The 25,233-nt window shown below is 44.8% G+C and overlaps 2 protein-coding genes across 17 annotated transcripts in view; one reads left to right on the plus strand and one right to left on the minus strand.

Moving 5' to 3' along the window:
• The window catches only part of LOC125152836 (chemokine-like factor), a 46,992-nt gene extending 33,396 nt beyond the window's left edge, over window positions 1–13,596 (minus strand). For 6 of the 8 annotated variants that reach the window (XM_047835348.1, XM_047835346.1, XM_047835354.1 and 3 more), the window contains exons 1-2: window positions 13,397–13,596; window positions 7,907–8,065 (exon numbers count right to left, since the gene is read on the minus strand). In XM_047835348.1, coding sequence (XP_047691304.1) covers window positions 7,907–8,065; window positions 13,397–13,468 — 231 coding nt within the window. In that variant the 5' untranslated portion in view covers window positions 13,469–13,596. The remainder of the gene's footprint in view (window positions 1–7,906; window positions 8,066–13,396) is intronic. The other 2 variants (XM_047835349.1, XM_047835350.1) reach the window with 2 other exon arrangements.
• A 1,878-nt stretch (window positions 13,597–15,474) lies between these two features.
• Window positions 15,475–25,233, plus strand: part of TK2 (thymidine kinase 2) — a 54,195-nt gene continuing 44,436 nt past the window's right edge. For 2 of the 9 annotated variants that reach the window (XM_047835343.1, XM_047835342.1), the window contains exons 1-4: window positions 15,475–15,691; window positions 16,622–16,659; window positions 20,025–20,099; window positions 23,045–23,098. In XM_047835343.1, coding sequence (XP_047691299.1) covers window positions 15,577–15,691; window positions 16,622–16,659; window positions 20,025–20,099; window positions 23,045–23,098 — 282 coding nt within the window. In that variant the 5' untranslated portion in view covers window positions 15,475–15,576. The other 7 variants (XM_047835339.1, XM_047835340.1, XR_007147334.1 and 4 more) reach the window with 5 other exon arrangements.

Genomic DNA, 25,233 nt, shown 5'->3' on the forward strand with positions numbered 1-25,233 from the left:
AACTCCCGGACCGCGAGATCGTGACCTGGCTGAAGTCGGACGCTTAACCGACTGCGCCACCCAGGCGCCCCTTTTTTTTATTTTTTTTATTTAAAAAAAAAATTTTTTTTTTTATTATTATTTTTGTTGTCTGATTGCTGAGGCTAAGACTTCCAGTACTATGTTAAATGGTAACGGTGAGAGTGGACATCCTTGTTTTATTCCTGACTGTAAGGGAAAGGCTTTCCATTTTTCCCCATTGAGGATATTAGTTGTGACTCTTTTGTATATGGCCTTTATGATGTTGAGATATATTCCATCAATCCCTACTTCATTGAGGGCTTTTATCATGAATGGATGCTGTATTTTGTCAGCTTTTTCTGCATCTACTGAGTGGATCATGATTTCCATCCTTTCTTTTTATTAATGTGGTGTATCATGTTGATTGATTTGCAAATATTGAACAAGGCCAAGGATAAATCCCACTTGACCATGGTGAATAATTATTTTAATGTAATGTTGGATTCAGTTTTCTAGTATCTTGTTGAGAATTTTTGTATCCATGTTCATCAGGGATATTGGCCTGTAATTCTCCTTTTTAGTGGGGTCTTTGTCTGGCTTTGGAATCAAGGCAATTCTGGCCGTATAGAATGAGTTTGGAAGTTTTCCTTCCATTTCTATTTTGTTGGAACAGTTTGAGAATAGGTATTAACTCTTATTTTTTATTTAAAAACTTTTTAAATGTTTATTTTTGAGGGAGAGAGAGAGAGAAGGAGAGAAAGAGAGAGAGAGAGAGAGAGAGAGAGAGAGAGAGAGAGAGGGTGGGGCGGGGAGGGGAGAGAATGAGCAGGGGAGGGGTAGAGAGAGAGGGAGACACAGAATCCAAAGCAGGCTCCAGGCTCTGAGCTGTCAGCACAGAGTCCGATGTGGGGCTTGAACCCACAAACTACAAGATCATGACCTGAACTAAAGTTGGATGCTCAACCAACTGAGCCACCCAGGCACCCTGTATTAACTCTTTAAATGTCTGGTAGAATTCCCCTGGGAAGCCATCTGGCCCTGGACTTTTTGTTTGTTGGGAGATGTTTTTTTAAAGTTTATTTGCAGGGCAGAGGGTGGGGGTTGGGGGGGAGAGAGAGAGAGAGAGAGAGAGAGAGAGAGAGAGAGAATCCCAAGCACGTTCTGCACTGATAGTGCTCAGACTCAGGACTTGAACCCATGATCTGTGAGATCATGACATGAGTAGAAATCAAGATTCAGACACTTAACCAATTGAGCCACCCAAGCGCCCCATTGTTGGAAGATTTTTGATTGCTATTTCACTTTCTTTGCTGGTTATGGGTGTGTTAAAATTTTTTATTCCTTCCTGTTTCAGTTTTGGTAGTTTGCATGTTTCTAGGAATTTATCCATTTCTTCCAGATTGCCCAGTTTGTTGGCATTTAATTTTTCATAGTATTCTAATTGTATTTCTGAGGTATTCGTTGTGATCTCTCTCCTTTCATTTGTGATTTTATTTATTTAGGTTCTTTCTCTTTTATTTTTGATATAAGTCTAATTAGGGATTTATCAATTTTATTCTTTCAAAGAACCAACTCTTTTGTTGATCCATTCTACTATTGTTGTTGTTGTTGTTGTTGTTGTTTCTATATCATTTATTTCTGGTCTAGTCTTTATTATTTTTCTTCTTCTGTTGGCTTTAGGCTTTATTTGCTCTTCCTTTACCTGCTCTTTTAAGTGTAAGGATGGATTGTGTATTTGAGACCTTTCTTGCTTCTTGAAGTAGACCTGTATTGCAATGTATTTCCCTCTTAGGACTGCCTTTGCTGCATCCCAAAGATTTTGGACTGTCATGTTTTCTTTTCATTTGCTTCAATATACTTTTTAAATTTCTTCTTTAATTTTCTGGCTAACCCATTAATTCTTTAGTAGGGTGTTCTTTAACTTCCATGTATTTGTGGTATTTCCAAATTTTTTCTTGTGGTTGTTTAAAGTCCTCTACTATTATTGTTATCATTATCGATGAGTTTATGTTTGTTAGTGATTGATTTATATATTTGGGTGTTCCAAGCTGGGGCATAAATATTTACAATGGTTAGATCTTTAATTAATTAATTAATTTTGAGACAGTGTGAGTGGGGGAGGGGCAGAAGGGAGACTCTCAAGCAGGCTACGCGCTATCGATGCAGAGCATGTGTGGGGCTTGAAGTCACAAAACTGTGAGATCATGACCTGAGCTGAAATCAAGAGTCAGACGTTCAACCAACTAAGCCACCCAGGTACCCTGATTGTTCGATCTTGTTGATGGATATATCCCTTAATTATGATATAATGCTCTTCTTCATCTCTTGTTACAGTCTTTGGTTCAAAAATCGAGTTTGTCTGAAATAATTATGGTTACTCCAGCTTTCTTTTGGCATCCCTTAGCCAAAAGATATTAGCCAAATTAGATAGATGGTTCTCCATCTTATCACTTTCAATCTGCCTATGTCTTTAGGTCTAAAATGAGTCTACATTTAGGTCTAAATGTAGGCAGCATATAGATAGTGTTTTTTTGTTTGTTTGTTTGTTTTTTTAATCCATTCTGATAGCCTATGTCCTTTGATTTGGAGCACTTAGTCCATTTACATTCAGGGTGATTATTAAAAGATAGAGGAATTTAGTGTCATTGTGTCACCTATAAAGTTGGTGTTTCTGGTGACGTTCTGTGTTCCTTTCTAGTCTTTGTTGCTTTTGGTCTCTCCTCCCCACCCCCAAGGAGTCCCCGTTAGTATTTCTTATAGGGCTGGTTTAGTGATCATGAACTCCTTTAGTTTTTGTCTGGGAAACTCTTTATCTTTTTATTCTGAATGTGTTGCTGTTTAAAGTATTCTTGCCTGCATGTTTTTCCCAGTCAGCACATTGACTATATCCTGCCATTCCCTTCTGGCCCGCCAAGTTTCTTTGGACAGATCTGCCTCAAACCTGATCCATCTTCCCCTGTAGGTTGACTTTTCCCCCCTTGTTGATTTCAGGATTCTTCTGACTATGATACGCCTTGGCGATGGCCAGCTTTTGAATTTAATGGCAGTTCTCTGTTTCTTGGATTTTGATGTCTGTGCCCTTCTCCAGATTAGGGAAGTTTTCAGCTGTAATTTGCCCAAATAAACCTTCAGGCCCTTTTTCTCTATATTCATTTTCTGGGACTCCTATGAATGTTATTCTATTTTAATAAGTCATTGAGTTCCCTAAGTCTACCTTCATGATCCATTATCTTTGTTTCCCTCTTCAGCTTCACTATTTTCCATAATTTTATCTTCTATATCACTCATTTTTTCCTCTGCTTTGTCCACCCTTGCTGTTATGACATCCATTCAGGTTTGCATCTTGGTGGTTATAGCATTTATATTTTCAGCCTGAGTAGACTTTAGCTCTTTATCTCTGAAGAAATGGATTCTCTAGAGTCTTCTATGCTTTTCCAAGCCCAGCTAGAATCCTTGTAATTGTTGTTTTAAATTCTAGCTCCAACATCTTATTTATATCTGTATGATTAAATCCTTGGCCATTTTTTCTTCTTGTTCTTTTGGTGTGAATTCCTCCATCTCCAACAGGTTGTTTTTTCCATTTGTAGATGTGCAGCTTCGTTCTCTAAAACTTCTGATTGATTTCTTAGGTGTTCAAATTGATTTCTCTAGCTGTTTGGGGGAGAAGACAAGCTTAGGGTTGCCCTACTCCTCTGCCATCCTAATCTATTTCTTTTTTATTTAAATGTAGGTGGAGGGAGAACTCATCTAGTTGGGAGTAGATGATATATTGTGTGGAAGGTTTACAATAGAATGGCACACTGGGAAGCCGAAATGCTAAGAGAAAATGTGGAATAGTTTAAACTGTAAATGAAACAACTTTATAACGTTAGTAAAATGCAATTAATAAGAAAAGCTATACACACTTGGCAGAAAGTGGTAATTTTCAGGAAAAAACTTTCACAGATTTGCATGAAATGGCTGGCTGATTATGCTATTATTTGATGATGTAGCTCATTCATTTATAATTTCTAGAAACAAAGCATTTGCCTTCTGAACAATGGCTTTAAAGGAAGCAACTTATATTTTGAATGGATGTATAGTGTGGAAAAGAAAAATGGTCTATTCTGGATGGTTTACATCTGTTTGCAGGTAACTGTAGGCAGGAAGGTATTGTTAACATAGAAATATCAGACTTTAAACCCGTGGTAACTTAGAAACATAGTTATTAAAAAGAAAATAGGAAGAGGTTCAATGGGGACAGCGCAAGATTAGATGCACAAAAGAAGAAAAAAAGTTCACATTTGCAAGAAATATTAGCTGTCCTAGATTAATGCTTCTCTGTGTTGGATACTTTGCTCTGCTTCAAGGCAAGCCACACCTCTACTTCAGGTAGACAACCCTGCCTCCAGTGAGTAATTCAGGTAAGTGTATATGAATGGCCTTGGGTAAAGGTGGTATTCTAGGGAATGTAGAGAACCACAGGATAGAAAAGGATGTACCTGTCTCGAAACATCAATGATCCTTAATAGTCATTTAAAGCATTGTGTTTATAATGAAAACCAAACATCAATATACCATGGTGTAGAATGTTAATTTAATTACAAAAATGGAGATTTCACAGAAATTTTGAGCCTGCACTTGGATACCACTGCAAAGCCCTGGGCTGGTTTACTTTGTGTTTTCTGTCATTGGAACACTTAAGGTTAACAGTCAGAGAAGGCCAGCTCTACACACTGTGTCGGTTACTGCAACTTTGGGACAATGATAAACATAATAAATGTGAATGCATATGACCAAGCCCTTTCCTAAATTAGTAAAGACAGTGGTCATGAGGCAGAGGTACTTACAAGTTACAACTGCAAGATTAATTGGAATCTTCAGCCATTTTTGTCTCCTTCACTTTTGTTACAGTAAAAGAGTTCCAGGCATCTCCTCCATCTGTGCTCTGGCTCCTATTCCCATCCACCACTCTGCAGGCACCTTATTCTATTCATTACCCTTCTTTGTCCCTGGCCAGGTTTCAACTCAGTAGCCCTGAGTTACAACTCTAGTTACAATTGTAATTATAGTTGTCTCTCTTCTCCTGCTCAATCTATTGCCTCAGCTTTACTATCACCTCTCCACTCAAGGCACACCACTCTGGTAAAGGGGCCTCTATTAACAGAGTCAGTAAATATATATATTTTTCCAGGACTTATTTTTCTTTCTTTACATGTGGTAATATTCACCACTCCTTTTTGAAATGTTTTCCTCTCTTGCCTTCTGTGACACGGGCCTCCCTTGGGTTTTCTCCTGTCCTTCTCTGGCTACTCTTCCTTTTCACCCCATATGTTCGTCTTTCCCAGTTTTACCTTCAGCTTGCTCTTCCCTCTGTGCCAGTTAGACCAGTCTCAGAGATCATTTACCATCATAAGGTGGTGACTTCCAGGTTTAACTCTTCTCTCTCCTGAGCTTCAGACCTGTTTTGAACATTTCCATCTGAATACTCCATAAGCAACTAGAACCTAGTATTTGTCTAACTAAACTCATTCCATTCGTCTCCCTGGCCCTTCCTTAAACCTATTCTTCTTCCTGTACTTCTTATCTCATTATCATCTCAAGATATTTAAGTGGCAGGTATTCTTAGTTCTTCTTATTTACCTATTCGTATCAATTCTACCCCATTAACCCCTTTCTCTCCAGCTACTGTCATGACCTTAGTCCAGGCCTTCATAATTTTCATGTCAGGGTTATAGAACCAAACTTTTAAGCGGTCTCTGAGACCTACCTCTAGTTTTGTTGCTCTTTAAGCCATTATTGATACTGCCACCAGCAATCCCCTAAATTGTAAGCTGCTCATGTCATTCTCCTACTTAAAAAACTCTAAAAGCTTCCAATGGCCTTTGGGTTAAAACACAGGGCATATAAAGCCTTGTATGCTCTGACCTCCTCCTGTCTCTCAAGCTTCCACTCTTGTCCTCTCTTCTCCACAACTCAATATCCCAGCCATTCAGAACTACGCACAGCTGCTCGAGGTCATGCTCTTTTCCCCCACTAGACCCTCATATGCTGCTTCTTCTACCAGGCAAGCCTATGATGATTTGGTCCCCTTCCCTGGTTTGGTGCCTCCACACTATCCTGGGTATACATCTATTGCAGCACCTGTTACACTGAATGGCTCATCTATCTTGCTTCTTGACTACATTGAAAATCTCACAGGTGTAAGATTTGTGTTTTATCAAAGAACCTGTTACAGAAGCTGGGATTAGCAGACACTTAACACTTGTTGAACAAATGATTCCATTAGATCAAGAGCAGAGAGGAATCTTTTCATAATGGAATAATAATCCCATAGTTGACCATGCAGCACCATTTCTTTTTTTTTAAGTAGGTTTCATGCCCAGCGCAGAGCCCAACACAGGGACTGAACACATGAGCCTGAGATCAAAACCCGAGATGCGATCAAGAGTCAGACACAACTGACTGAGCCACCCAGGTGCCCCAGTATAGCACCATTTCTAAGAGATTACAATATCAGCAAAGTTTGATCCTCAGAGATTTGGAGACTAAATTTCAGTGTGGTACACATAGGACACTCTCCCTCCCAGTGTATTCTGTTCAGCTTAGAGCTCCAAGTGTATTACTGGGACATGTAATAAGCTCCAGAGAATTATAGTTTGGAGAAAAATAAATAGTTTTATTAACCTTGGAAAGCAGAATGTGAAGAGCAACTATACCATTTTTTGAGTAAAGAGGATATGGGCCATGCTGTTCATGTCCTTACAGAAATCTCTGGAATAATTTAGCTTAGCCCTTTCTGCTACTAAATGACATTATGTACTCTGAGGGTCAACTGATGAAGGCACTGTGATCTCTTTTCCTAGACTTCCCTCCAGTAAGGTCCAGCTCTAAAGTGTGATCAAGTACTTTGGAGAGATGCTATGAAGATCTTCTCTGTTTCCCAGCTTTCCCCTTTTGGGATCTGTTCAGCTTGTGATTAGCTTGAAACATTCATCACTGGCCTTCAAAAGTGGTTCTAGAAGGTACCACCTGAAGGCATGCTTATGGTTTGAGAATAGCTCTAAAGTCCCTCTCCTTAACTAGGGGTTATCAGCTTGGCTATCAGCATTTTGGAACCTAGGAGGATGAGACAAGTGCAGCAGAGGAAGACTTCAGTGCAGCTACCAGTCTAAAGGTGGGAAGGGCAGCAGGAGGTCTCAGAAGGGAGACCTACAGAGACAGGATATTGAGGGTAAGACTTGAAAGAGGAGAGAGAGGTAAAGATACTCTGTTTTTCCTAGAACTGGATAACAATCCAGGGACACATTCACCTTAACTAGTATCTTCAACTTGCCTATTTTGACAGTTTCTAGAACCATTTAGGCACTACACTGGGCAGTTATTCTTAATGCTATAAGTATGGCAGGTGAAGTTCATATGCTACTAAATAAGGTTGTACAGTATAAGTTCATTATTTAGCATTAGTGTTTCCAGAATTAAGTAAGATAACATTGTGCTTTATTCAGTCTCCCAAATTATCTCAGTTTTCCATTTGGTGGTCAGAGATGTGCAAGACGTGGATACTTGGGTATCTGCCTCCATCTCTCCCCCCAATTTTGAGGCCATATCAACATGTATTTAAAAGGGAGGTAGAGATTAAGAATGTGCTATAATTTTATTAACTAGGATCTTAAGTTTAAATTTCTTTAGAATATCTACAGTTCAGTGAATTCTCCTGACAGAAGGGTCAGTCACATCTAATAGATGGAGCTCAGATTTATGCTCTGTGGTTGCACCAGGGACAATACAGAACACATTAGCAGTGGATAGAATTCCTCCTTCTAAGCCTATCAGACATTACCTAAAGGCTTAAGAAAACCAAAGCATAGTTTATTAAGATGTCTCACTATGACAGGAAAAAAGTCTAATAAAACTGAACACTTACAAGCAAAGGCCAAAACAAACAGTCTATTAATCGATCCAATCTCAGCATATATAAAATTATGAAAAAGAAAATAACAGCAACTTCAAATCCAGTGATAACAATGTACGGTTCAGGGGCTTGTGCAATGACAAAAAAAGCCATAGATGTCACAGTTAGTGCCTATAAGGATAAAGACAAACAGACAAACATGATTTATTCAATGATTATTGAATGCCAAGTTTAAATTGTAAAAATGATCATTTCTAAAGTAACTAAATAAATGGGTTTATGCCATATATACACACATCTAAAAGAGGAATGACCAAAATGTATGGATGCTGACTTCTCCTTCTGTTTTAGAGAACTAGGTGTCCCTCTCTGTTATTCCACTTGCAGAACTAATGCCATCACTTCCCACATTTGTTCCCTTGATCTTTCTTTACTACCTATCTTCTTTTCTGAGACCTTCAATATCTTCTCATTGGTTCCTTTCTTCATCATACTATAAACATATCCAAGTTGTCCTCTCTTTTTTTTTTTTTCAACGTTTATTTATTTTTGGGACAGAGAGAGACAGAGCATGAACGGGGGAGGGGCAGAGAGAGAGGGAGACACAGAATCGGAAACAGGCTCCAGGCTCTGAGCCATCAGCCCAGAGCCCGACGCGGGGCTCGAACTCACGGACCGCGAGATCGTGACCTGGCTAAAGTCGGACGCTTAACCGACTGCGCCACCCAGGCGCCCCCCAAGTTGTCCTCTCTTAAAACACACACACACACACACACACACACACACACACACACACACACACACCTTCCATTCATCCTGCTCCCCAAAGAAACTCCTGTTTTTTACTTCTTGCTGTAATGCTTTTCAAAAAAGTCTGTATACTGACTCCTAGAATTCCTTATCATCTGCTCATCACTCCTTAACTCTTAGCAGTCTGGAATCTACTATCAAATTTAAACTTAGAATGTTACCATGAAAAATACTGGGGAGAAAATTTTAAAATAAATTGTTAAGAAAAACAATTCTCCAAAGAACCCTATGGGGGGGATTAAAAAAATGCAACAATTCTGATGCTTCACTTTTTTTTTTTTTACATACTTTCTCTTACCTAGATAGAATGCAATCAGAATGGATGAAAATTTTAAGTGAAAAAAACCTTGATAATTAATCTAATCCAATCACCTCATTTCCAAGTGAAGATACAGAACACAGAAATGTTAAAGTGAACTAAAAGAAAAATAAGCTGATAAGTTCCAGGGAGTCTGTCAACATCATGTTCTTAGGAGCTGTCATGTTACAGCTCTATCCAAAGTCTCTATGTTCTTGGAAAATGGTTTTGTCAAGAGTTTTCCCTGGCTAGACTTTTATGATTAGTCTGTCAGCCAGTACCATCTACATAGTCTTTTTGACCTTAAATCTATTCAGGCTACTTATTTATGATTCTTTCAATTACCGTATTCGTATACAAACAGCCTACCTTTAAGCTTCTAAATTGGTCAGTTTGAGTATGTAGCAAATGTAACCAGTAACTAAATAAATCATTCTTTGTAATTAACATAATTACTCTTAGCAACATGTCACCTAAAACCACTTCATTTACTCTACTGAACCGCCCCCTTGAGCTCATGGGTTATGATACGTACGGTCACTTTTTCAGCCCTCATCCCCTTTAAACTTTCCACACCATGGAATTTGACATTGGTGTTTAATCCATTTTCTTACAAGTTCCCATGATTTCAGTTACACTGAGTTCTCCCCCGTTCCATTATTTACAGCTCTTCTATCTTTACTAACTCTTGGCCTTTGTCTCCTGTTCTCTTTTAAATATCCCACTAATATCTCAAACATTTCTTTTACCACTCTATGGAAATTGCTTTTCCTCAGATCATCAGTGATTTCAGAAATACTAAATTTAATGAACATTTTTTACTCCTTATGCTACTGGACCCTCATGACTTGTCATTGGCTGTCTTTTCCTGTTTTTCTACTCCTTGGGCTGGCATGTCACCTCTCCTAGTTCTTATATCTCTGCAACTATTCTCCCTTGGTGGGCTTCTCTGCCTTTACTCATTCTTTTAAAATGCTGGCATTCCTTTAGATTCTGTCTATGACCCACTCAGTGAATGTGGGTCTTTCTCCCAGGTCTGTCCTCAACATCTTACACGTAACTAGCCATCTGCAATCTCTGAGTACCTGCAGGAATCTCAAATTCACCATCACCAAAATTGAACTCATCTTGCCTTTCCCTCCTGTATGCACTATCTTAATTGGTGATACCACCATCTATCTTTTTTTTTTAAGTTTAATTTATTTATTTTGAGAGAGAGAGAGCAAGAGAGCCAGTGAGGGAGGAGCAGAGAGAGAGGAAGAGAGAGAATCCCAAGCAGGCTCTGCAGTGTGAGCACAGAGCCTGATGCAGGGCTCGATCCCATGAACTGTGAGGTCATGACCTGAGTCAAAATCAAGAGTCCGATGCCCAACCGGGCCACCCAGGCGCCCCAGATACCACCATCTATCTTATCACCCACCCTAAAATCCTAATATCAGTGTTCCTAATTACTCCTCACAACTGATCAATCATCAGGTCCTGCTGATTTGATGCCTAATGTCTTGGGAACTTACTCCCTCCTCTTCATCCCTAAACTAATGCCCTTCAATATCTTCCCTGAACTATGATGACAAAGGTAGGTATTACAGTAAAATTTCTAAAATGCAAGTGCATTTCTCAAGGGCTCCCTGTGGTCTTGAGAATAGAGCCTACCTCTCACCATGGTATTCAGTCTTAAAGGATTCAGCTCCTGTCCACCTCTCTAGCAGAGTTTCTTCACAATGTATCCACATAAATTGTTTAATCCAGTGTTTAATTCTGAAATTAAACTTCTGATCCTCTGCCTACATTTGCTTCACCTACAAGCTTTCGGTGGATGGCAACCCCACCCTTCCAGTTGCTTAGGCCAAAAACTTGGGAGTTATCTTGACTCCTCTTTTTCTTACACCTCATCTGGTTCATCAGCAAATTGTGTTGGGGCTACTTTCAAAATGTATTCCAAATATGATCATTCTTGAGCTACTATCTCATTGCCCAGATTACTGCAATAGCTCTAACTGGTCTCCTTGGTTCTACGCTTGCCCTTGCAGCAATTCCCACCCCACCCCACCTCCTGTTCCCCCTGACCAATCTATTGTCAACATAGCAGCTGGCCTATTTTTTTTTTTTTTAATGTCCGCTCATGTACAACCTTACTCAAAACCTTCCTCATCTCTCACTGTGTCCCCCTACTGTGTCACTCTACTCCATCCACATTGGTTTCCTTGCTTTTTCTTGAACCTTCAGGTACATTCCTGTCACAGAGCCATGGATGTTCCTTTGCCTTAAACTCTTTTCCTCCAGATATTCTCATAGCTAACACCCTAGCCTCACTCAACTGCTCAGTTGTCATCTCAACAAGGCCTAACCTGATCACTCTATTACTGCAACCTGCAACCTCCCTCCCCTTACACTCCTTTCCCTGGCTTTACTTGTCTCTTGTTCCACAGCACGTACCACTTTTTAGAATACTGCATCATTTATTTATTTATTTATTTATTTATTTATTTATTTATTTATTGTGTTTACCGTCTGTCTCCCCACCCTCCCACCCCAATATGTAAACTCTGTTAAGGGCTAGGGATCTTTGCTTTGTTCACTGACATCTCAGAGCCTGGAACACGGTAGGCTTTCAATAAATATTTGTTGAATGAAAAAAATAAAACAATGCTCAACTTGTTAAAATTTGCTGCACATGGGGCACCTGGGTGGCTCAGTCGGTTGAGTGTCTGACTTTGGCTCAGGTCATGATCTTGCGGTTTGTGAGTTTGAGCCTCACATCGGGTGGCTGCTGTCAGCGCGGAGCCTGCTTCAGATCCTCTTTCCCCCACTCTTTCTGCACTTCCCCCACATGTCCTCTCTCTCTTAAAAGTAAAAACATTACACAAGTCAAAAAAAATTTGCTGCATAAATCATGCTGGGTTTTTTTGCCTCCATGTATTTGCTCAGGTGGCTGTCCTTCAGACCCCACCCTTTGTTCCTCTAGGAAGTTTCATGGTACCTCTCTTTATCTTGTCCTTGGTTATATGTCTCACTCTCTGGCCTATCCCCATCTTCTCACATATTATGTATGGCTCTGCTCATAGGTCTGTCTCTTTGACTACACTGAAGAAATTCCGTGAGTCAGAGACTTTTGTTTTGGTTGTCTTTGTTGTTCCAAGGCCCAAGTCAGATCTTTAGAATATAACTAAATACTCCAGATGTTTGTTGCAGGAACTGATATGTCTGAAACTAAACCTTTCTCACAAGATCTTGTTTCTCCTCCAGTGTTCCAGAGCTTCCAGTAGTGGGCATAAAACTCCAGACCCTGAGGCCACTTCTTCCCTGATTATTTACTCCTAACCCAAAGTAATCTCTCTGTTCTTCGAACTCTAAAGTAATTTTCTAAACCTCTCTTAACGCGTTCTGACTTGTATTAAGTTATAGTTGTTTCTCAGAATCACAGACTTTTGGTGTGGGAGGGACCTTGTGTGCAATTTCTTCTACCCACTCACTTGAAGTGTGAATCTCCTTTACAGCATCCTCGCTCATCTACGCCTGTTAGCTTTGGCTGTTCGGGAATGTACTCCCTTCCCAAGCGGTGTGGCCACTTAATTCGGGCAACTTTCCCGATAGACAATTCTCCCTCGTATTAAGTGGAACTGATTCCCTGTAACTTCTATTTCCATCCCCTCCTTTAAAGAGAGAGGTCACCGGTTTAAAATGTAAACATTATTTTTTCCTTCTCCTTTTCTTTTCTTGAGTTCCTTCAACATATTCTCCCGTGACAGTCTCTACTGCTCTAACCAGCCAGGGCACCTTCCTCCAAATCATGGCTCATTCTCTCCAGACCTCTGTTCAGAACTGAGTGCAGGGCGCTCGCCATGCCTGACGCCACGAAGCGGGCAGCCCCACTGTCCTCTGCGGGCTATAAGCACAGCTGCCTGGCCTGGTAACCTGGGTGGCTGGTGTGCAGGGCCAAGTGGAGGCCACTCGTGCAGACCTGCGCACTTTGCTTTGTGACTGTGTCCGTGAACCCCTCCCTGAAGGGCAGACAGTGCCTTCTCTCCTTCTGCCCCCGGGTGCACAGTCAACTGCCTTGCCTCTCGGCAGGCCTAGGGTGAACGACAAAGCAGGGGGGTCGCCTGGGTGGCTCAGTCGGTTGAGCCTCCCACTTCGGCTCTGAGGGCTTGAGCCCCACCTCAAGCTCTGTGCTGTTCAGAGCCTGGAGCCTGCTTCAGATTCTGTGTCTCCTTCTCTCTCTGCCCCTGTCCCACTCGCGCTGTGTCTCTGTCTCTCAAAAATAAATAAACTTAAAAAAAAAAAAAACTTAAAAAAAAAGAGAAGGCAGGGGATTCCGCTTTGTACTTGAGAGCCATCTCCCGCTGCCCTTGAGCACGCTTCAACACCGCCCCCACCCGGTGGCCTGGCCTCACCAGCCGCAGCATCTTCACTTGGCCTTTCACGCTGAAGCAGAAGTGGCGATGCTTCTGCTTCAGCGTCTGCATCGCGCTCGCAGCCGACCCAGCAACAACGCTTCTTTCCTTCAGACCTTCTCCTCAGCGCACGGCTCCGCCAGTCCTCGCGCGGCGACCGCAACTGTCACAGCCACCGCCCGCGGCCCTTCTAGGATTCCCGCCCTCGCGCGCGCGCACGTCACCGCGGTCTGCACTCGTGCGCATGCGCCCCACGGTAGCGGCTTGCTCGCCTCTCTCGCCTTCTCTCTCTCCCTCCCTCTCCCTCCCTCTCTCTCCCTGTCTCCCCGAACTGGTGGGGTTTGCCTGCTACATTTCCACTGGCCTATGGGGAACCACGCTGGCTGGTCCCTCTTAATGCCGCCCCATGCCTCACTACCAGGCACCAATGACAACTGCTCTCCAGCAGTCCATATGGGTTTTCCTGTCTGGGAGTGCTTCCGGAGGTGGGTGCGGGATGGGGGTGGGGGGTGGGGTGGAGTTCAGGAATGCCTGCTGGGCAACCCCAGACTTTGGGAATCTAAAATAACACCCCTCAGAGAGGATTTCCCTTGGTCACTCCGTCTAGAGTAGCCACCATCACTTTCTCTTCATAGCACTTATCACTAGGTGATATATTTAAGAATATAAATTGCACAAAACCAGGGGCTTGCCTGTGTCTGTTTCTCTCCTTGCAAGGTCCCCAGGGTCTGACACATAATAGATGTAGAATATGTGTAATCTAAACTAATGGCCTGGGCCTCATACCCTGTCCTTGTCCCCAGGGGATCACAGTCTGATCTAACAGCTTCATCCCAAGTCCCAAAAATGTTGCACTTAATCCTGAAGTTTGTGGAGGGCACGTTTGCCCTGTGCTAGGTCTGTGGCAGATATCACAGAAAGCACTAGATGAGGTTGTGGCTTTCGGGTAGCTGATTTAGAGACTGAGTGAAACCTCTCGTAAATGACGTCCTCTTCCCTGTCCTAGAGGTGACTGCTAGCACCTTGCACTTCTGGGAGAGGTGGGAAATCCCTCCACTTAAGCACTGGAATGGGCATGCACACACAGTTCTTACTGCAGCAGCTTGGGTTTCAGGGCCTGGGCCTGCTAAATTATATATACCCATCTACCTCACACCTGGGCTGAATTTTTGCTACCTGACTATGGATGGGATTTACAGGCTTCCTTCCCACCCCCAGTTGTCTGCACAGTTGGCATATTGGTTGTGCCTTTCTTTGTTAAAAGATAAACTGAGGTATATTAAAATTTTAAGGGTTTGAGCAAAAATCGATATGATTCAGGTGGCATCCAGTCTAGCAAATAGAAAGGAGCTCCAAGGAGCTGTACAAAATAAAAAACTTTTATAGGCAAAAGGAAGTGAGAACAAGGAAGTTACACTGGCAAAAAAGCGGGTTGGTTATTGCAAGGTTACTTTGCTTTAGGGGATGGCAGGGGTCTATAGGGCAGATTACATAACTAGTGTTGATCAGGCGATTCCTGATGGACTGGCTTAAGGGTTCATTTTTGGGAGAGCCCAAACTACAATTAAATCTTGGTTTGGTCAGCTAGGGCGTAGCATAAGCAACTCCCATTTTGGACCTGTTTCCTGTTTTTTTTTTTTTTTTTTTTTTTTAACACTTTTCTTGAGGGATCTAGTACTTTACAGTCTAGACCCTGGACATGTCAAAGTTCAGAGGGAAGAGGCTGTGAAGCAAGATACATGGCTTGAATTCCAGCTTCATCCCTTTAATGAATGCTTCTGATCATTTTAATCAAGTTACCTAAGTTTTGGAGGATCATCGTTGAGAAGAATAAATGATACCCTAAGTATGTGCCAGGTGCCTGGATAGAACACTTGCTCGATTAAGTAATCTCCAATAATTTATTAACCAACCAGTCGTTGGTATTGTTGGCCATCCGTCCCTCAAGTCTTGCCAAGTCAGGGGTCCCGTTGGCGGGAAGATGTCCTGGCTGCAAACGGCTTTGCCCACACCTTGAAGTACTTTCCGGGTGGGAGAGAGGGTGAAATACGACAGGGTCTCTTTAAGAGCCCGGCGCCAGCAGGCGCCCCGGCAGCCGGCGCGGGGATGGAGGCGGCGCGCTGCGCTGGCGCTGAGTGGCGCAGGAAGGAAACGTAGCCGCCGGATCCGCCCGCCGGGCTATGCTGCTGCGGTCGCTGCGGTGCTGGGCCGCCCAGGCGCTGCGGCGCGGGGGGACTGGGAGCCCCGCCTCGGGCCCCGGGACGCGGGGGGCGCAGCGCCGGGCCTGGCCTCTGGGTAACGCGTCTGTCGGTTCCATGTCTAGCGACCCGCGCCTTGGGTCTCAGCGGCTGCCCGTCTCACTCCCCGCCCTCTGGCCTGAACCCGAAACTACTCCAAGCCTCCGGGATTTCCTGCGGGGGCGTGGAGGGGCGAGGGCAATCGTTGGCAGCGACTCCGGACCCCAGCCGGCCGCCAGTGGGTGGCCGCCAGTGGGTGGGGCCGTGGGGCTCCGGCCCCTCTCTGTTCGGAGCTGGGGAGCCCTATAGAGAGCAGAAGGATCCGCTACCCCCGCGAGTGCGCGCTGCCCCAGTCCCCGTCCCACTCCTGGTCCTGATTCTTTTGGCCTTGGGGAAGACGGAGGCTGGCAGCTGCAGTTAACAAGTTCCCGGTGGGTGGTGGGTGGTTTAGGCTCTGAGCCTTTCTGCTGCCCCTGGGACTAGGGACTTCCCCTTTCAGAAGTGGGAGTCACCATTATAGCCAAATCCTAGTGTCCTTTGGCCTTGGGTTGTTGGGTGGCGCCTGTGTGGTGGTTGGGCCAAGGTGACAGCCCTGGGCTGAAACCCATGCCTGCTGCCCACTCTTAACCATGGCGTCCCACTGGAGGCTACTCTGTTTGAACTTACTGGACCCATCTGTGAGGACCATAAATATGAAATATATGGAAAATGGAAAGTATGATATACTACATGAAAAAAGCTGAGCACAGTTGGGGCCCAGAGGTGCCAACAGGATCCAGGCAGCAGCTGCACAGTGTCCATGTAGGTAGACAGCAGTGGTGGGTCTGCCTCCATCCACCCATGGAGGGACTCAGATGTCATCAGAAAACATTTTTAGGCCAGGGAGTAAGTGTAAACATGACTTTTTTGTGGTGGTTTTGAAAACTAGGACAAAGAAGAGTGAATTACTTAAAGCTGACTTTAAAAATTGATTTCCTTTCTTTTATAGATAAAGATAGAGAAAATGAAAAAGAGAAAAAATCCGTGGTAAGTCCCTCTTTTATGTGCACTCCTCAGTGTAGGATTATATACAGAGAGAGAGCGGGAGGATTGTATATGCACAGGGAGAGAGAGAGGAGAGAGAAGAGGTGAGTGAAGAAATATGTGCACATAGTAAAAAACAAAACTATAAGAGGATCTCCAGGGATGAGGAAGTCTGTCTTCACCCCTGGGCCTCAGACCCCCTTCCCAGAGGCCACCTCTTACGAGGTTCCATATCAAGTGTCTACACAGGTAGGGGCATACATGTATTCACAGCCTTTAGGTAGATTTGGATTGTCAGCTTGATGAATGATTACAAAGGGATTTGAAAAATGCTCACCTTCTGGCAAAGATTGGTTTCACTTTGGGTTAGTGGTTGGCAGCCTGGCTGTGAGGGAAGATCTGCTGACTGCTGCTCCCTGTCCTCCAGTGCTGAGATGGGTGGGTGGGTGGGTGGGGATACCAGAGAGAATCCATGTGGGTCCCCAGACATGGGTTCAGTCAGTGTAGTGACTTTGAGATGCCAGCTCTGGCATGGGACTGGGACTGGTGTGAGGTTGAAGGTCAAAGGAGGGCCAAGCTGGACATGTTCATGGGGATGTTGGAGACTTTAGCTGGCTGGGGTGAGGAAAAATATTTTGGTCACCATCAATCCAGAGGCTCAGTTTCTTGAGGGAGCCAGAAGTCGGTAGCTTCTGTGGCTCAGAAGAAAGTGGCATGGTGGCAGGAATACCTTGGCTGGTATCTGCAGAGGGCAGAAAAGGTGAGCAAGCACCCTGGGTATTCGGGATGATGGAGAAGGCCAAGGATGGAATAAAGTCACGTGGAGAGGATTGGTGATTGGGAGCCTTGAGATTTACCAAAGTATGTTGAAATGAGAGGTGAGGTGGATTCTGACACCACAGAAGGAGAAGGGGGTAGAATGTTGAGCTGAATGAGAATTGATACATTATTGTGCTGTTAATTATCGAGCTAGGCACTGATGTGAGCCAGACTTACCCTGGCTGCTTTCTGGGTATGGTTCAACATGCCCTCAGGCACACAGTAGGTCCATTAGAAGTGGTATGGAGCCTGCATTTAGGCCCATGGCTATTGTTTATCGTTCAAATCTTCTCCGTTCCTGTGTGGATCTGGGGACCAAGCAGCCCCTGTCACTAGTGAGTCCCTGGTCTGATGGGAGAGACAGCAGTAAATAGGGCCATGGTGGATCTGGAACAGCAGTGATTCTGGGGGCTGTGAGTAGAGGGCAGAGTGTCCAGAGGACAGTGACTGAGGGGAGCCTTGGGGAGCCTTGAGGCCTCCTGGGAGATGAAGGAAAGGGGGAGGCTGGAGTGTTGGAGCAGAGGGAGCTGCAAGTGTGAGTCATAGAAGGAAGAGACCCTGTAGGCCCAAAGCTTTGGCTGGTCCCCTGAGAGCTGGCATGGGGGCGTGGAGACAGGTCCCAACACCTGGAGCCACTAAAAGACTTTGCCTCTCAGGAAGAGATGGTGGTGGGCCATGGGTGGAGTTGAGGGTCACTGCCGGGCCAGAGTGGAAGGCAGAGAGGCCAGTGGGGAAGCCACTCCAGCCACATAGGGTAGGGGCCAGGGAGACAGGCCCAGGTTCTGCAGATGAGTAGGAAGCAGGGTCCAGAGGAGTTGCTGAGTTACTGGGTGAGGACAGAAGACACCAGGGTGTTGGGTTGTCTGGGTGGATGGTGCAGCCTTTCCTGAGGACTGGAACAGGAAGAAGAGCCATATGTGGGTATTGGGAGGAGACAAACTGAGGTGCCCAGGGGACAAGCCACCAGACAGGACGCTTCAAGTCCTCATCTTTGCTGACCTGCAACTGTGAAGTTAGTCACCACCACGGAATAGGAACACGCCCTTTTGGAGGAAGGTCTCATCCAAGCAATCTGTTTCCTGCAGTGAACAGGAAAGAAACAGTCTGTGCAGAGCAGTGTCTAGGCTGAGCTTGTTCTCATTTTCTGGGAAGAGAATAATTTGTTTCCTTTACAGAACAGCAATAAAACATCACATCCATTAGTTGCCCTGATGGGATATGCCTTTTGTGCACTCGGTTGAGTTCATTTTGCAGTGTTGAGTTCTACGGGAGTGAGCTGGCATCTGTTAGAAGTGTCGTTGTCTAGCCTTCCTCGATACCCATTAGGATCAGGGCAGGAGGAAATAGTCACAGCTGACTGGCAGAATTTATAGTGAGGGAACAAGGTGAGATGGCCCACTGTGACCCCGCGTTTTATGTGGGGTGTGACTGAGGCTTCCCTGGGGTCGTGAAAAGGGGTCTGCCAGACCTAGGTGTGATTCCGTCTTTTCCCTCCGCCGGGCCTGGTGCCTTGGGCAAGTCACATATGTGGGCCACGTCTCTCTGGGTGTCTCCAGCCTGAGCTTAAAGGTCACTGTGCCCTCATGGCTGTCTGTGAGCCCTCTCTCCCACTGCAGTTAGTGTCAGCAGAGTGTGGGTTCCAGCTGTCCTTTCTGCTTTATGCCCCTCTACAAACCTCATTTTTCACTTCTGTGAAAGTGTTAGGACCCATTGCTTGGGTTCTGGCAAGGTGAAATGTGGTAACGGTGTATGTTGCCCATCTTTGGGCCTGGCCTACTGTAAGGTGCTCAACCTTCTCTCCAGTCGGAATACTTTCCAGTCCATAGCTGAGTGTGTTCTTCCATGTAAAGCAGTGAGTTAAGTTCTAGATAACAGGGGCGCCTGGGTGGCTCAGTCATTTGAGCGTCTGACTTCGGCTCAGGTCATGATCTCACAGTTTGTGAGTTCGAGCCCCGCGTCGGGCTCTGTGCTGACAGCTCAGAGCCTGGAGCCTGCTTCAGATTCTGTGTCTCCCTCTCTCTCTCTGCCCCTTCCCTGCTCATATTCTATCTCTCTCTGTCTCTCAAAAATGAATAAACGTTAAAAAAAAAGTTTTTTTTTAATTTACAAAAAAAAAGTTCTAGATAACATATACATGCTTCCCAATCTCAAAGCCATTAGGCTCTTGTTAAGGAGGCTGGACCCTTAGGCCTAAAATCTGATGGTCTGAGGGGCTGAGCAAGGGAAGGGCAGAGCTAGGGTGGCCAGTGGCAAGCAATGTATGGCCTAGGAAGTAATGTAAGGGAGGGTCTGTCTTGGAGGGCAGTGGCCCAGTGGCCACCAGCGGCCACCAATCGTGGGCCTGGAGCTGACCACCAGGGGTGGGAATCAGTTTGTTACTACTAATGGTGGGACCTTGGGTATTTCCTGTGGAGGGAATTCTGTGTGCACATTGAACTCTTGGACTGAACCAGTTATGCTGTTGACATGAGCTGTTCCCTAGAAATTCTTCCCTGATGCTCACCTAGATGCTCGACTTTCGGTTCTAATCTGTATTTGTCTTTTGTTAGATCTGTGTTGAGGGCAATATTGCAAGTGGGAAGACGACATGCCTCGAGTTCTTCTCCAAAACAACAGGGATTGAGGTACGGCCTCCGCACCGGCTCTGAAAGAACCTGTAAAAGCTTGATGGAGTGACTTACAGAGGGTGTAGACCAGCCATATCCAATAGAAATATAATGCAGGCCACATATGTAATGTAAAATTCTAATGGTTTTGCTAAAAAAAAAAAAAAAAAAAGAAACCCGAACAAACCCAAATATTTAATTTTACATAATCTAAATGTTATCATGTCAACATGTAATCAATATAAAAATCATCAGTGAATTATTTCACGTTCTGTTTTTCATGCCAGGTCTTTGGAATATGGAACATATTTTATAGTTACAGTGTATCTCAATTTGGACTAGTCACATTTGAAGTTTGTAATAGCTCTAAGTGGCTCCTGGCCACCGTGTCAGACAGTGCAGGTATAGACTTTCCTGCATTCTGGTTAAGAGGGGTCTGCATGTGGAGAAGGAAGTCAGACTGTTGAAAGTGGGGAGCATATTATGGTGTCACATCTGTGATATCCATGTGCACGCTACAGAGTATTGCCATGGGGAGCCAGTTAACATAATCTCTAGTTCATTTACAGCCAGTCACTCAAAATAACCTCACAGATCTTGAAGAAGTGCCTCTACACTAAGACCCTGACTTTTCTCCCTCGTAGATTAAAATCTATCCGGTGTAATTACCTGCGGTGTGTTTTCTGTTTATGGTTCTTTTTTGTCACTATAGATCCTACAATTTTCATACCTTTGGAGTCTTTTCTTTCCTTCTTTCCCTTCTTGCTTTTTACTTCTATTAAACATATATATGGTTTGGGAAAAAGAATAAACATTCTGTAGCCCTTGTCTTGCTTGTGCAGGAAAGAGTTCACAGGCCCGAGACTGCTGTCCTCGGAGAGGCTTGTTTGTGAGGTTGGCCCTTGACTGGCGTGTAGGAACTTCGATTTTGGGAGAATTCCACCATTTCCCAACTGATAGAAGTGGCTCTCTGTGCCTAAACTGTCTGTGCAAGCAATATGGTTTAGTCTGGACACCTGCTTTCTTTCTGGGAGTCTGGAATTTTTGGATGTGCCGGCCAGAGACTGCCTACATGCCTGCGCTCTGATCAAAACCCTGAACTCCCAGGCTCGGGCCAGCTTCCCTGGTGGAACACCACCTCACACATCTTGTCACAGGTTGCTACTGGGGGAGTTAAGTGCTTCCTGGGTGACTCCCCTGGAAGAGGCCCTTTGGACACTTGTTCCTGGTTTCCTCGTAGACTTTGTTCACCCTTTTTCTTTGCTGATTTTGTTTAGTACCCTTTCTCTGTAACAAATCTCAGCTGTGATTACCACTATATTCTGTGTCCTGTGAGTCCTCGTAGTGAATCATCAAACCTTGGGAGGCAGGGGTCTTAGGGACTCCTGACACACCTGAGTGGTATAACTCCACATGACACTTTAGGAACACTTAACGTTCTTATGTAAGACCTTGGGGCCAATGGACAACAATAATAAAAATAACAACAATGGGAGTTCACATCTAATGAGGATAATACTATATGCCAGGCACTATATGCCTGTGTTGAGGCTTCAATATATATCTAATTGATTTCATCCTCATAAGAGTAGTCCCAGTGAGGTCGGTGCAATTATCACCTCATTTGCAGAGGAGGAAACCAAGGCTCAGTGAGGCTACATGAATGGCCAGGGTCACACTGCTAGTGTGTGGCAGAGAGCCAGGTCTCAGTCCAGGCTGTCTGGCTCCAGGGGCCACACCCTTGTTTGGTTTTTCTGTAGCATGAAGAAGGGGTTTGGTGGCTTTAGGAAGAACTCAGCCTTCAGATATCAGCTCAGTGCTCTTTGACCTCCCCAGCTAGGTTACCTACCTTGGTGTAGATTTTTCTGGCCCCTCTGTATCTTTGTTTTATACCTCTTCTTGAAGTTTGAAAATATGTGATTTCTGTGATGATCCGATTAAGGTCTGCTTCTCCCAGTAAGTTTCAAGTTCCGTAAAAGCAGAGGCGGAGGTGGTTTTTGTTCTTGCCTAGCATGACACCTGGCACAGTGAGTCCTCAGTAAGCATTGAATGGCAGTGCCATAGATTGAGCACAGGTCAAGGCTGCCTGTGACCAGCCTCTGGTGGGCCTGAGTGGTGCAGCATATGCTACTCAGGACAGCAATGGAGGGCTGAGGGGCAGGCAGTGATTCACAGAGGAAAGGATATTTGAGCTGGATTTTGAAGGATATATAGGAATTTTCTATGTAATGAAAGTTGATGTGAACTGAGGTGAGATGGGCATATTGGGCAGAAGGAACAGCATGAGCAAAGGCACAGAGGTATAAAGTGTCAGAGGACGTTACTCTTCATGGGTTCCATGCATTGCTTTCCTTTGGTCTTTTGTGACCTATAGAACCTGCTTACATGCACTTTCAGGCCTCCAGATAGATCTGGGTACTCTCAAATTCTTGGCCCTGAGAGTACCATTTAAATCCTTTCCAGCACATACCTGTACCCCTAGAAAGGCTCTGGAACAGTTTAGGGAGTAAACTAATGAAACGTGACTCTTAGCTGTCAGTGGGCCCAATGCAGAGTTCAAAGGAGGAAATGGAGGCAGAGCAAATTGCTGAGGTCATGCGAGAGCCCCCAAGCTGTCAAGCTGGGCCTTAAACCACAGCCGGAAGTGCCTCAAGTAGCTTCTGTCTTGGCTTCCATCCCCTGTCTGCCCAGCCTGGCATGGGGACATTAAGGGCTGGGATGGAACACTTGAAGGAGATATTGAGAGAACCTTCCTTGCCCTCAGCTCCCAGGGCACCCAGAAGGGTGGTATGTGTGTATTCAGGGATGCACAGAGTTCTCAGCTCATTTTTGGAAGTCCTGTGAGAAAGCCATGTCTAGATAGAGTTGTGGCTTCGAAGAGAGGATTGCCCCACTATTTTGGTCTACCCTGGGTGCCCAAATCGTGAGGAACAGTAGACTTCTGATATTTTCTTTCCTTGCAGGTGTTACAGGAGCCAGTGCCCAAGTGGAGAAATGTCCGTGGCCATAATCCTCTGGTGGGTGTGTTGTCTTCTGCGTGAACTGCCAGCTTTGGTTTAAGTGGCTGCGGATGGTGTGCCAGTGTTTGAGTTTGCCCCCTCCCTGCCCAGGCATTTTCCTATCTCTTAGCTGGGGTGGAAGAAAAGAGGGAGGGGCAATTGGAAGATGGCAGCATATTGGTGTTCTGAGGTCAAGGAGCTCTGAGGCCTGGCTGGGCATTTGCAGATCACAGGGACCTTCTGTCAACTATCCTAAACTGTCCCAGGTGGTCAGCCTCAGCTGCCAGGGGTGTCCATTTCCTGTGGCTCATTCTACCCGTATCCTCTTCTAGAAGGAACCCAGTAGAACCTAGGTCTCCCCTAGGACCTGTCTCTAAGTAACAACGTTGCTCGGTAAACCTCTGATTTGGGTTTGCACTTGGCAATGCCCAGGGGCTGAGTTCGGCTCACCCTGTAGCTACCTCTTGCTTTGCCAAGGGTGGACCTAGCAAGCAGGGGCTACAGTGTGCCTGAGCTCCTTCCTTCCATCCCCATGAGGGAGGCTCTGCTCTGGCTGCTTGGAAGAGATGGGTGGAGTTTGAGTCTGGTAAGAGGGAGCTTAAAAAAGGGATGATGGTTCTGGGCTCCTGCCCCGTGTTGTAGGGATGATTAGTTTCACTTTTCAGGTGAGGAAACTGCAGCTGAAATAAGTTGCCCAAGGTCATATACCTCTGGTAAATGACAGAGCTGGTAGCTCTGACCCGTGGAGCAGGGGGAGCTTGTGCTGGCTTCTCATTTCTGGCAACACAAGTGACATCTCCTTGTGTGGTTCATTAGACTCTGAGTTGCACTAGCAGCAGGGACTATGTCTAATATGGCTGACTGTGTTTGCTACAACATAGCGCTCTGTCAGGCACCTAGTAGGTGCTCATTCATTCGTTCATTCAACCAGTATTTATTGAATGCCTGCCATGTGCCAGGCACTGTTTAGACTCTGGAGCAGTGACATCTCAAAGCTCTTGCTCTCTTGGCCTTAATATTCTGGTGTGGGGAGGCAGAAGACAATTCGGTAGTGATTTGGTAGGTGGTGATGGGAGCTGTGAAGATACCTGAAGCAGGCAAAAGGGTATTAATTAAATAAGGCAGAAGTTCTCAGAGCCTTTGAATAAAGAATCCCAGAGACGTGAAAATAGTTTCACCTCTGTGCATGTGGGAGAAGATAGAATGCCAGTCGTTCTCTTTGGACATAATAAAGAAGCCTCAGAAACATTCATATTCTTTAGGAACCAGTTAAGATAGTTAGGTCATAGATGTTAGGGCTCTGAGGTGACATTATACAGGACACAGTCCCGGTCTCAAGAGTCTGAGTCTCCTCAGGACAAAGAGCATCTCCAAAGACAGTTTTATAATACAGAATATGATAGAATTAGGTATTTCTAGACACGTTTCTGCTCTGGACAGAAGGGCAAGATTGGTAGTTTTGTGAAGTGTCAATTCATCACTGTATCTGAATTGGCTTTCTGATGCAGGGAGATGTTTGTTCAGCCTTCAGATGGAGAGTGTTTCTCCTAAGCTTTCTGAGATTTTCTTTCATCTGCAGGTAGGAGTTTGCAGTTTTCTATGCGGAGCACTGGAATTTCATTAGCACCCAGAGAGAGAGAAAAAAAGGAAAAATGTGGAAACGAGCAGAATTTAAGATTATTAGCAAATGAAAAATGGAACATGGACTGTTTTATATATACTGGCAACAAAGAATGATGGGCATGGGGCTGTTCTTTTGGATAAGATAGTTGGGGAAGGCATCTCTGCCAAGGGGACACTTGAGCACAGACTTAAACATAGAGAGTGAGCAGTACAGATTTCTGGAGCAAAAGTGTTCAGTTACAAGTCATAGCAAATGCAAAGGCCCTGAGGTGGGGTCATGCTTGGGTGTTTAGGGGGAACACTCAGGAGGCTTGTGTGGTTGGAAGCACATTGAGTCAGAGGAAGGGTCGTAGGAGACAAGGGAAGATGGAAGTGATTTTCTAGGGCCCTGTGGGCTTTGGTAAGGGGTTTGGTTTTCATTCTGAATTCAGTGGGAAGCCCCTGGAAGGTTCTGAGTGGAGGAGCATCAAGAGCTGGGTGAGGTTTAACGGGCTCACTTTGAGTGCTGGATAGAGAACTGACTGCAGGGG

The sequence above is a fragment of the Prionailurus viverrinus genome, chromosome E2, assembly GCF_022837055.1.
Source record: "Prionailurus viverrinus isolate Anna chromosome E2, UM_Priviv_1.0, whole genome shotgun sequence".
NCBI lineage: Eukaryota > Metazoa > Chordata > Mammalia > Carnivora > Felidae > Prionailurus > Prionailurus viverrinus.